The following is a 13061-nucleotide window of genomic DNA, read 5'->3' on the forward strand; positions in this document are numbered from 1 at the left end:
TTTTATCAGTAGGGATAAAATGTGAACTCAAGGAAGAATTGCATAAATCGCCCCTCCCTTCCTCCCCCCACCTCACCCCCACCCCTCCCCAGCCAACACAGTTCAGCTTCCTTTCTAGAGAGGTAAGAGCAAGGAGTGACAGCTGGTTTCTTTTGCTCCACCCCCTCTCTTTTCCCCCAAACACAGAGCAGAAATTCACCTCTGACAACACTGCTTTCAAGCTCCTGCGGACACGGTGCATACAGGACCCATGGCACGCAGCACTCCTCTGTGGAGATAGTGCAGACAGACGCCTTCCTCTCAGCATGAAGCACCTCACCCCTGCACCCTGGGCCACTCTGGCCCTCAGCCTGGTCTTTGCCTCCTTCCACTTGGCTTGCTTGGCAGGTAGAACTGTGAACTTTATTCTTGGCCACCCTGGGAAGGGGGAGGGAGAGGAGGGAAGAAGGGAGGGAAGGAAGGAGGGAGGGTGGAAGGGAGGGAAGGAGGGAGGAGGATTCCTTGGCTAGGGTTGGTCCTGCACAAAGGAAAGAGCAAACAGTTCTTTTTCATCTAAAGGATTAGGCAGAAGGTAGTGGGTTGGGGTGGGGGTGTCTTACGTTTACCTAAGACCATGATCAAATAATCAACTCCTTAGCTAGAACAGGAGCAACCATCTCAATTGGCCTTTGCCACAAAGAGGAGAAAGCAATGTACTGACAGTCTCTCCCAGCAAGGGACCAAACTGTCTTAAAATTTTTTTGGTTGCTGTTTCTCAATGGCTCCTTCTCAGTGCCCCTGGCTATTGTGGTTTGCAATCCCCTCTTTGTACTCCTGATCCTCACCTAAGGTCCTCCCTCCTTCCCTTGATCCTGCACTTCCTCTGCAACTTTCACAAAACCTTAAGGTATGAAAGCTGCCAAAGCCTGCCTACCATTCTCCTACCTTCTCCGGCGGGCAGGCGTGGGAGATGTTGAGTTATTGTCTTGTCTTATCACAGAGGCTGGAGGGGTTGAGTGGCAGCCCCTGTCTTGCTTTCTCAGGCTGGGCTCTGCAACTCATGCAGAGAGACCTCCCTTACACTCTTAAGCTCCTGGCTTTGCCCTCCAGCTTTGATCTTGCTCCACAGCTCCTTGAGATTTCCCCCTCCCAAAGCCAACCCGTCAACGTCCCCCTCAGGGCAGTATCTGTCTCTCTCAGCCTCACCACCTCTTCTTTGAAGGTTCGGAGTGTGAGCTCTAGCCACTCAACCTCAACTTAATTCTGGCTTCCACAACTTACCAGCTGTGTGAACTTTAGCAAATTACATAACCTCTCTGTGCCCCAGTTCTCTCTCTTATACCATGGGGATAATTGCAGTGCTTATATATAGGGTTGTCATAAAGATGAAATTAGAGTACTGCAGGTAAAGAACTTTCAATAAATTAGCACATGGTAAACATTCAATGACTGTTAGCATATTTGTTTTATTTTCCAATACCCCTCCCCAAGTAAGACTGTTTTACTCGTTTTATTTACCTTCACAGAGACTTGCTTATGATAGGATCTCAAAAAACTTGACAAATCTAACTACACTGAATTGTTGGGTCCTCCCAGCACCCTGTACTTTGGAAGTGACCCCACCTAGGACCAGTCCCTGACCAGCTGTGCTTATAAGGGAGGAGGATGAGATTTAAATTGTTAGAAATTAATAACTAAGCTATTCAGTTTGAACCATATAAAATTACTGATATTGAGCAATTTTTTGACTTATTGAAATGGCAATTTCAAATGGTTTAACCTAATACCAGCATCTGATTAAGTAGGTTTTTTCCACTCACTTGCTCTAGATGTAGACCACTTCCATTCTAGGGCAGAGGGGAGATGAAAGTCAAGGCCAAGGAAGTCATCTGGGTTAAAAGGGAAATTAAATGTTGAATCAATCTCTCCAAAACAAATAAAGACTGAGTTCTAAGTCATTTAGTTGTAAATAATTTACAGTAACAATCAGATTGCATCAAAGTAATTACTAGACTTTAGGCAGGACATTGGAGTGGCCTGGGTGGGTGGGTGGCATAAAATTAGTGGGCAGCAATTTCATGGCTTTGGCTAAACAAGAAGTTTCCTCCTGACTTGTCCTGCTACGTGACAACAAGCTTCTTTGAAGGACACGCTGACCTGGAGTCAGTGGGGCCTTGAAAGTTTCCAAGCCACACGTTTTTTTGTGTTTTTGCTTTTTGTTTTTGGCATCCTCAAGGAAGCAGAACATCAATATAACGTCCAGAAAAAAATCTTTAAAATTGATCTCTTGGTTTTGATCTACCTAGATTAACACTATCTAATAAACATTTTTTTGATGATGCAAGTTGCTGGGTGGGGGCCAGCAGTACAGGCAGTGAAAGAATTCACCCAAGGCGGAACAAATGAGATAGAAGTTTTGCAAGGGAGCAGCAGGCGGGACAGCAAAGGAGATACTGTCTGCCACACGGTGGTGGTGAGGGGCTGTAGTTATAGGGCAGAACAGAGGAGTGTGGGGAATGTATGGAATTTTTCCTCTTTTTTGGTAATCTTAGGAACTGTGCCTGGTTATAATTGGTCAGTTGGGGCCTATGGCTATTTCAAGGTGGGTCACTTGATCAGCCTGTTGGCATTCAGCTCCGTGGTCACTGTGGGCCCTTTTGTCGTCCTCAAGTTTCCAGGGTTCAAGCCCATTGCCTAAAAGTGGCCTCTACAGAAATGTTCCAGATCCAGGCTGTGCTTCCAGTATGGTAGTATGTTGGAATGTGGTGATCCATTGTGGTAACTGAGCACTTTAAATGTGGCCAATATGACCAGGAAGCTGAATTTTTTATAGCCGCAAGTCACTGCCATATTGGACAAAATGGACTTAGATCATCCATCTGCTCATTGTCAGTTTGAGAGGGAACATGGACAATGGCTTTTCTGGCTTGGGATCTTTATGCTCATGTCCATAGCCCCACCTCACCCCCAAAATGATAGAACTTTGAGAATTCCTGCTAGAGCTCTTTTTATCTTTGTGCTCCTTACTTATTAAACGAGAGCCAATTCTAAAGGCTGCATATTCTAGCAACCTGTGGACTTGTTTGTACAGGGTTTCATTTTTGTGATAACCATCTGCCTGAGTAATACCAACATAATCATCAGAAGTACAGAATCAAAGTCAGGTTTCAACATTTGCTCAAGTTTTTAAAGGGAATTGAAGAATTATGGAACGACATTCTAGATTTTTAAGTGATTGTTTTAATATATACTAGAAAAACCACTTATGGATGTAGCTCTTTGTATAGAAAACAGCTAAAACAGTGTTTGGAAAGCTGTACACAACAGGCCCTTGGCCACTGAAGAGATGAGATTTGGAGGATATGAGGTGTGAAGGAATGAGTCAATGAGATATGCAGATAAAGCATCTCTGAATGATAACGGTGAAAGGAAAAGGGGAGTGTATTCATTTGCTGTCATAACAACATACCACAGACTGGGTGGCTTCCACAAGTGAAATCTATTCTCTGACAGTTCTGAAGACTTCAGGTGTCACCACCAGGTTTGTTTGCTCCTGAGTCCCCTCTCCTTGGTTTGCAGATGACCATCTTCTGTGACCTCACTAGGTCTTTTCTCTGTGCAGGTGCCTCCCTGATGTGTCTTCCTCTTCCCACAAGGACACCAGTCATATTGGATGAGGACCCACCCATATGACTCTGTTTAACCTTGACTGCCTCTTTAAAGGCGCTTTTTTCAAATACAGTCACTCCTGTGGGTTAGGACTTCAATGAACTTCATGGGAGAGGAGACAGTTCAGTCCATAACAGAGAGTTGGCTTTGTTGCATGAAGTCGTAACGTACCTAGAGTGGAACGTCTATAATAATCTCATAGTATCACTACTGATTCACAAAACAGATTTCAAACTCTATACCTGGGAATGACTTTTCCTACCACCTGAGACCATCTTCTATCTTTTCTTCCAGAAGCAAGGAACAGCATCAATGCAACCTTGACCACCCACCACCCAGACCCCGGAACCCTGGAGCAGTGTCCCAGTAAGCTTCTCCTGGCAACTGCCCTAACTGCAGAGGTGGCCCTGGACCTGGGAGGGAATCTTAAGCCTCCTTGCTTTCTGTTGTTTGGTGTCCACTGGCTGAGTCCCTGCCTGGCCTTTCTGTGCACCGGTGTGGTTTGTTCATGGCCTCCAGAACTGCATGCATAGCACATATAAAAAGCTATCTCAGCCTTGGCCTCGATCTAAGCTCATGATATTTAGTATAGGTGGCTTTAATGACCCATCCACAGGACAGCAGCCAAAGAGGCCTTAGAAACTTAGAAGAGGAAAAAGCCATGAAAATCCGCCTCTATCCTCTGCAGGAGCTTGGTTTTGTACCTTTTGCTTATTTCTGTCCATCCCCCACTTGAATATTCCCAATGGCAAGAAGGCCCGTACTTCATAAAGCACCAACCACTGTCATACACGTCCAATTACTAGAAAGTTTTGCTTTATGCTATATCTGGCTCCCTTTATGCTGCCCTCACTGAATGACCGAATGTGTTTACTTACGGGCACTTATGAAGGAGGGTAACGGGCAATAACACAGAGAGGTGAAGCACGTGGCTTTGGACTCCTACAGACTTGGGTTGGAGCTCTTGTTCTGCCATCTTGGGTGAGTCACAGCCTCAGCTTGTTCATGTAGAATGGGAACACTAACTGTATCCATCACTCTGGCAGAAATAAATAAGGGAACGTGTGTGAAGCATGTAGCAACAGCGCATGCACACGCTTTGGAAATGTTAGCTACCGTATTCTTCCTCCTTGCCTGTTCTTGCGGACGTTGGAGAAGAGCTGGGTGGGCTGGTGTGATGCACCCCGTTGTTCTTGCCCTCTCTTCCCCACTAGATGTGGACTTCTGCCCGCAGGCAGCCCGGTGCTGCCACACTGGAGTGGATGAATACGGCTGGATCGCGGCCGCGGTTGGCTGGAGCCTGTGGTTCCTCACCCTCATCCTGCTCTGTGTGGATAAACTGATGAAGCTCACTCCGGAGGAGCCCAAGGATTTGCAAGCATGAGGCTTAGAGCCGCAGCCCCAAGAATGGCCGTGGCCACCATTGGGTGGGTAACAGAGGGGAGTGTGGTTGCCGATGTGGTTTCTGCCATGTAACGGTCATCTGTCACCTTTGTGCTTCGGTTGCTCTTGAAAGGGGAGGAAGATGGAAAGGGGGATCCAAGGAAGGAAGGCCAGTGCCGCTTCACACCTAAATTCACAAGGCGGTCGTGCCTTCTGAGCGCTGACAGTCTCCTTTCTCGGTCTACGGGGACTGCTTCTCTTGTAACCGCTGCTTCCTTCTGGAAGCACAAGAAACATGCGACCTAGACTCTTGTCCATGCATTCGGAGCTAAACTCAGAGCCTTCTCACCAAAAAGGTCATTGTCTTCCATCCCTCGCTTCAGTCACAGGCGCCGCTGTCGCAGTTCAAAACGGAAGCGTCGCCATTGACCCACTCTCTGTCCTCACCCCCATGTGCCTTGCTTCTCCAGCTCTTGTCCCTTCTTCAAGGTATCTGCCAGGGCCATCCCGCCCCACTCTCCCCGCCGGCACCCCGGTTCTGGCCTTCCTACATCGCCCCTACGTTGTCGCAGACACATCCCGTGTAGTTCTCACCGCCGGCAGGAACCTGCCTCCCCACTGGCCACTCCCGGGGCAGCTGTGAGCATGACCTTCAGTAACGCCTAACAAGAACTTCAGTCTGGCCCTCGGCTCCTCGAGGGAGTCCGACCACCTTCCCAGGCCTGTCTCCCTGCACATCCAGGGCCAGGGCGCCGCGGGGCTCCGATGGCCCAGTCTTCAGCCCCACATCTTCCACTTCTCTGCTGCCAGGCCCTCGCCTCCGGGTCTGCCTTCCAACTCCGCCTCCAGATTGGAGGATTGGAACTCCCTTCCCCGACGGCCATGGGGGACCTGGAGCTGGTGCTTTTTGGGGCGCATCTGCTCCGCCCTGAAGTGCAGCCCTCGTGAAGACACAGTCCGTGCTACTTCCTCTCGCTCCTGGGGACAGAATGCTCTTCGTAACATTTGTTCGATGAATGAATGGATGAACGAATGAGTCCTTGCCCTAGATGAACTTACGCTTATCGCTCCGCATACAGCACTTCCATTTCTCTATAAATGGTTGAAAATAGCCAGTCTCTAAAAAAGCCACTTGGTTTGGTCTCTGTTCATCCTGCATGAGGATGCTGCTGGTCATCGTGAACATTTCCAGTGGGGTCAGGAGGAGAGGAGGGTGGGTTCACCAGAAGGAAGAAAGGACAAAACGACTCTCTCTTTGGGAGCTGATTTCTGCCCTTTGGGAGGGAGTATGTATTTAGATTGGACAAACGAAATAACAATACAGAAAAGGGAGAGGCTTCTGAAGCAGGAAGAAGCATCTCCTGGAGGCGGCAGGTGATTCAAAGCTGCTTGGCTGTTCTTTTAGAAAATCTCGATGCCGGGGTGGGGGCGGGGGGGGTGTCGCCTGGGTGGCCCAGTCAGTTGAGCTGACAGCTCAGAGCCTGGAGCCTGCTTCAGATTCTGTCTCCCTCTCTATCTGGCCCTCCCCCACTCATGCTCTGTCTCTCTCAAAATAAATAAACATTAAAACAATTTTTTTTTTAATCTCAATACGGGCCACCTGGGTGGCTCAATGGGTTAAGTGTCCGACTCTTGATTTCAGCTCAGGTCATGATCTCACAGTGTGTGAGTTCGAGCCCTGCATCAGGCTCTCTGCTGTCAGCACAGAGCCTATTTCGGATCCTCTGTCACGCTCTCTCTGCCCCTCCCCCGCTTGTGCTGGCTCTCAAAACTAAGCATTTAAAAAAAGAAAATCTCAGTACATCTCCCTGACAAGGGGCACTGAAACAATTGCCTGGCCTCAGTCTGCTGTTTTCTCAAGAGCCAGGTAGTTTCAGAATCTCAGTTGTTTAATGGATAAAATGGGTGGATTTACTGTTCCTACATGTTAAATAAACAACGTGCACAGAAGTGTCAGCACGACGCAACGGTATGAACATACACGAGCATGATCCACTTTTTTAGACAGCGGAGGAAAGGGTTTCCACAATCTGTGATGGTTGAATTCCTTAGAGATGGAAAAACTCGGGAAGTCCCACCCTTTGATTTAACATCTGCAAGCATTTTTTTTTAACGTTTATTTATTTTTGAGACAGAGAGAGACAGAGCATGAACAGGGGAGGGTCAGAGAGAGAGAGGGAGACACAGAATCTGAAACAGGCTCCAGGCTCTGAGCTGTCAGCACAGAGCCCGACGCGGGGCTCGAACTCACGGACTGCGAGATCATGACCTGAACTGAAGTCAGCCGCTTAACCGGCTGAGCCACCCAGGCGTCCCTTAATTTTTTAACATTTATTTATTTTTGAGAGACAGAGACAGATAGAGCATGAGTTGGGGAGGGGCAGAGAGAGAGGGAGATACAGAATCCGAAGCAGGCTCCAGCCCGACACGGGGCTCGAACTCACAAACCAGGAGATCATATGACCCAGGCGGAAATCAAGAGTTGGATGGATGCTCAACCAACTGAGCCCACGTACTCTCAGAGTGTCAGTTTTCTAAGTGGAAAATGTAGGAAATGGACGTCAGTGTTTACTAACTCAGGGGAAAAGCCTGGAGGGCCGCACGGAAGGAGGCGGGCATAAGGTCCGTCCCTGCAACCAGAGCAGCATGGCTCTTACCCCGTCTATACCAGACCCCCACGGTAAGATTTCATTTGCTGCTTTAAAAGGCAGAAAGCCAGAACACCAGTCGGTGCCTGACATCCCCTCCAATCTGGACAACTTGTAAGTTCTTAGACTACGTTCAAGCGAATTCAAGTGAATGTGGCCGCCACTGCCGAATTCAGAGTTAGGCGTGTTGTGAATCAATCGCCCTTCTCTCATCTGTACAAGAGGAAGGACAGACCAAACACAAATAATCCCTCTTCCCTTTGAGACGAGAAAGACAGTTATATAATTTGACGGTTATGCTTTCCACATGCTTTATCTCAGATCTTCCCTCTCAGCATGGAATCTCTTTATTCTATCAAAGCAAAGATTTGTCATTAAATTAAAAAGGAAAACCTGGAGGGGAAAACCAAGTACCCCCTTCCAGGGATCTAAGAACTCCCTGGTATAAAGCAGCAGGACTTGCCTAGCAGTTTTCATTTAAGATTTTTGCTTTTAGTAAATGATGTCGCCCTCAGCACTGTCACAGGCTGTGTGATACAGAGCCCACACTGCTCAAGGCATTTTCTGTACCAAAGTGTAAGGCGTAGAGATAAAATATTAAACATTAAGGTGTGGTATAATTATCTGACTTTTAAAAATCATCATCTGAAAATCGATTCCGTTTTATATGTATGATACCTAAGGACAAATAAATATATAATTTTTTATTAAAAATAAAATGTGATACTATGCATGCAAAACTCATCAACAAGCCTGAGGCTGGCCTGGGCCTCTTTTCCATAAAAATGCATATAAATTTACCTTTAAACTTAGAGAAACAATAATCTAGAAATGTTTGTTTTTTAATTTTTTTTTTAAGTTTATTTTGAGAGAGAGAGAGAGAGAGAGCATGAGCAGGGCAGGGGCAGAGAGAGAGAGAGAGAGAGGGGAGAGAGGGAATCCCAAGCAGGCTCTGCACTGTCAGCACAGGGCCTGATGCAGGGCTAGAACTCACAAAGCACGAGCTCATGACCCGAGCTGAAATCAAGAGTCAGACGTTAAACCGACTGAGCCACCCAGGTGCCCCTAGAAATGTTTTTGATGGAAAGCAGCTTTCTCTGTCGGCACCCTGGAATCTGTTCTAAGGTCATGTACACATAATGTGCTGTGACTGACTACATAGGTCTTCCTTGGCATGTGGTAGGAGTGCCTTGTAGCCAACCTGTACCTGGCGTCTCCTTCCAGCCTTACCTGGTCGAGCGCACCCTCCAGACTTCCTTCCAGAATAATCATTCTTTCTAATACGTAAGTAAATGATCAAGGCATTCCTCTGCCTGAAATGCCCCTGTGACTCCCACAGCTGACAGAGTAAAATCCATACTTTTAGGATGACCCCTAAGGCCTTCTGTAATTGGATCCCCGGGCATTTCTCTAGCTTAATGTCTTACAAATCCTTCACCCACACCCAGTTCTGAGTGATTTCAGTTCTTAAACATGCCAGGCCTTTCTATCCTCACCAGTTTTGCTCTTGACATTCACAGGGCCCAAAAGACACCCTTCCCAAGAGGTAGATTTCTCACGAACCAAGAGAAGCTTACAGCTCAGGTCACCTCACTGCCTGCTCCACCACACCCCCCCCCCCCCCCCAACTACCTAATTTTGTATTTCTAATTCTGTATTTTTTTTTAATTTTTTTTTTAACGTTTATTTATTTTTGAGACAGAGACACAGCATGAACGGGGGAGGGGCAGAGAGAGAGGGAAACACAGAATCGGAAGCAGGCTCCAGGCTCTGAGCCATCAGCCCAGAGCCCGATGCGGGGCTCGAACTCGAGGACTGCGAGATCGTGACCTGAGCCGAAGTCGGACGCTTAACCGACTGAGCCACCCAGGCGCCCCTAATTCTGTATTTTTTTTTAAGAGGGTCTTTTAATTGTATACATGTTAGGCCCCATAAACCTCAACCTTGCTCCTCCCCTTCTTCCCTCTTCTGATAGGTCCACCTTCTCCCCACATATTCAGAGACTTAAACACCAACAGATTCTAACAGCTCAAGGTCACATCCCTAGGATGATCCAACCTCACCAAATGCTTGCCTGAGAAAGCTCCAGACTGACGAAAGATTTAACTCTTTCTTAGAGCATTTCTTAGAGCATTTACTAAAACAGCCTCACAATTGTGAATTCTGCCTCTGTCCCTTTGAGATGTAAATGTCTATTTCTACACCTACATATCTGTCTATCTATCCATCTATCTATCCGCCACAACCGGGACCTGAAAGCTATCCTTTATAACGTAATCATCGGGAAGGACAGGGCCTCTGTCTCCCCAGCCTCTGGGAGGACAGAATCCTAACTTGGACGACTGGCAGCGGGCAGTCACAGCTGGCCTAATCGACATTTACACTGACCTGACTCTTGTCATTTCTCACTCCGCCAACTCTACTGAGCCCCGGCTCACCCCACTCCCTACCCCCTCATTCCCCCTAACACACCCAATCACCTCTGTATAATTGAAGTTGAGTTCCCGCTAGACCCTCTTCCCTAGAGTAATAGTATATTACAATTAAAATCTGTCCTTCGCCACTTCAGCGTCTGACTTTTTTTTACCTTTGACAACGGAGCAGGTTGGACTATACTATCTACCTGCTTGTCTTTCTCACTGGTCCCTCTGAAGGCAGGGGTCCATCCACCCAAGGCCTATGTGTGCAGCACACGCTTTAGTAAACATCTGATGATTTAGCCAATCACAGGAGACCCAAGAATGTGGCCTGTGCTAACAACCGGAGTAAAGCCGTTACAGGGGAGGAGGCTCTTGGGAAAACTTGGGAAAGTCCTCAAGATGGGGAAACATTTAAATTATTGTCTCCATAAGTTTATAATAAGACATGCTTAAGTCATTTGTGGAAGCGAGTAACTGGCAGGTCTGCCCAACAAGTTAATTCTGCGATGAGAGACAAATGGACCAGGGGCCAGATCATACATAAGAACGGAACTTTGGCTCACAATCTGCAGCAACGAGTCCGGGCAGCCAACCCATTACCTGTCCAGGAAGTCAATTTGGTCTAGGAAGTCCAACTACTACCTGCAGCACCCAGGTCAGGAAGCCAAACCCCTCCACAGCAACTGGCCCAAACAGCCAGGATTTGGTTAGTAACAGATAGCTTGGGTGATTTAATTTTCGCCCCCGTTTCCAACGTAGGACCATCCAGGGAAAGCCAAATGTGCCCCTTTAACCAGGCACACAGGATACCCCACTCCTTAGCCCACCTAAGGCTGATCCCTGCCAACAGCCTACAATCAGGGCGCATGGAAGATGCAGGGCCTCCCCGCTCTTCACGATAAAGCTTTCCCCCTCCCCTGCCTGCCTGTCTGCCAAATGGAAGTGACAGTGGCCGGCCCCGTCGCTAGAGCAAGCTCGGAATGAATAGCTTTGGCTCCTCAAGTGGTCCTCATTTATTTCCATAGTGACTCTTTGTTGAAAACTTTGTCCCATTCTTCGTACCCTCAAGGAGACGTTTTCACCTGTCAGATTCCTGTTACTGGGTCAAATGAAGGAAACTACTGGGAAGGAGGGAGTATTATGGGCTGAACTGTATCCTCTGCAGTTTCTTACGTTGAAGCCCCCAGGACCGCAGAAGGTGAACTTATTCGGAAATACGGTCGTTGCCGGTATAATGGTTTAAGAGGTCACATGAGAATAGGGCGGGCCCCTAATCCAGCGGGTTTTTTATGTAAAAGGAAGACTTGGACACAGATCTGCACACAGGGAGAACAACACGTGCTGAAGGCAGAGATCAGGGTGACGCGTCCACAAGCCAAGGAATCCCAAAGATCCCCAGCAAACTACCAGACACTAGGGGAGAGGCCTAGAACATATTCTCCCCCTCGGAGAGAAAGAGCCAGCACTGTTGACATGTTGATCTCAGACTTTCAGGCTCTGAGCAGTAAGGCAACACATCTCTGTTGGTCTGGGCCACCCAGTTTGTGGTCCTTTGTTATAGCAACCCCAGCAAACTAATGCAGAGCAGGAGTTTTTGAAAAGGGTAGTTTCAACTGGAAACCAAGGGCAGCCTTGTGCTCAAAGGCTTGCAAAGTACAGACTGCAGAACTGTAAGCAAGTAGGTAAATAGGCAAGATGCAGTACCCAGGGAGCTTCAAGCCATGGGAGTGTGCAGTGATTCACCCTCTGCCACAGGACGTCCAGATGGCCTTCCTGCCCCTCCCTGGGCCCCATCATGGCTCTCCTCCCCCACACCACACACTACTTGCCCAAGAACAGGTCAAGAGGGTGGAGACTCTCCTTGGGAGATGCTACTTGAGGTGATGGATGCCAGCCCCAGGGTCACACACATCCCGTGCACCCCACAAAGTCACCATTCCATCCAGACTTACCCTATGTGAGAGCTGGTGGCAGCAGTGGGTGGAGAATGTACCATTTCAGGCTTCTTGTACAAGCTCTGGGGCAGCAGGAAGTCTCCTTCTGGTAAATTCCTCTAATCAGCCTTCACTGTACACACGGCTGTGAACATACTTGCAGAGCTCACGTGCATGCCCACGCCTTGTCCCAGCCCTTCTCTGGGGGCTCAGAGCTTGCTTCCCTCACCTACCTGTCCCTTGACACTGGTGAGCCAGAGTCCTTGCCTGACTCTACATGGCAGCATGGAAGGAACATGGAGCGCTTGAGAAGCCAACACAGGGCACCCTGGAGTCCGGGGTACCATGAGCAGGAGGGCAATTGAAGGCAGCAAGGCTGCTGCCCATTGGCATCTGGAAAGCCCTTCTAGGGTAGCTCATGTTGTTCATTGCACTTACACAGTTTTTCTTGAGGAATGGGCACCTTTTTTAATTTGCAGAGAGGTGTCCTAGGGGCCACCAAAACCTAAGAGGGGGGAAAAAATGACAGGTAAGGTGTAACACTTGGCTTCAATTACAGGCTTGTCTGATACAAATTTCATATTGTTATAAGCAATATATTAAGCACAGAGAATACTTAATTATACTCTGAAGATACTCAGATCAAATATTCTTTTGAAAACTGATTTATAAGCTACCGAGCTGTGACAAGACACGGGAGAACCTTAAATGCATATTAGTAAGTGAAAGAAGCCAATCTGAGAGGGCTCCTTGCCATTTGATTCCAACCATATGACATTCTGGAAAAGGCAAAACTACGTCAACAGGGAACAGATCAGTAGTTTGTGGGAGAGAAAAGGATGAATGGGAAGAGTGTATTTTTTGAAAAACCAACTTAGAGAAGACCAACTAATGGATGGACACCTTCTGCATCACATGCACTAGCATCAAACTTTAATGCCCAATTAGCTCACTAAATCCATTCTTGGGATGGCTGAATAAATTAAAATTATAAATATGCATTTATCCTTAAGAGAACAGAACTCATT

The 13061-nt window shown here is 47.7% G+C and overlaps 2 protein-coding genes across 2 annotated transcripts in view; one reads left to right on the forward strand and one right to left on the reverse strand.

Moving 5' to 3' along the window:
- Positions 1-308, reverse strand: part of ATP6V0A4 (ATPase H+ transporting V0 subunit a4) — a 95306-nt gene extending 94998 nt beyond the window's left edge. Inside the window, exon 1 of the mRNA XM_078438859.1 lies at positions 200-308. The gene's annotated coding sequence lies outside the window, so the exon portion shown is untranslated. The remainder of the gene's footprint in view (positions 1-199) is intronic.
- On the forward strand, positions 129-9323 carry TMEM213 (transmembrane protein 213). Its single transcript, XM_060633236.2, has 3 exons — positions 129-387; positions 3943-4014; positions 4863-9323. The coding sequence occupies exons 1-3, from the start codon at positions 306-308 to the stop codon at positions 5030-5032; spliced, it is 324 nt and encodes a 107-aa protein (XP_060489219.1). The 5' UTR covers positions 129-305; the 3' UTR covers positions 5033-9323.
- Positions 9324-13061: the final 3738 nt, after the last annotated feature.

This window comes from Panthera onca, chromosome A2, assembly GCF_046562875.1.
Source record: "Panthera onca isolate mPanOnc1 chromosome A2, mPanOnc1 haplotype 2, whole genome shotgun sequence".
NCBI lineage: Eukaryota > Metazoa > Chordata > Mammalia > Carnivora > Felidae > Panthera > Panthera onca.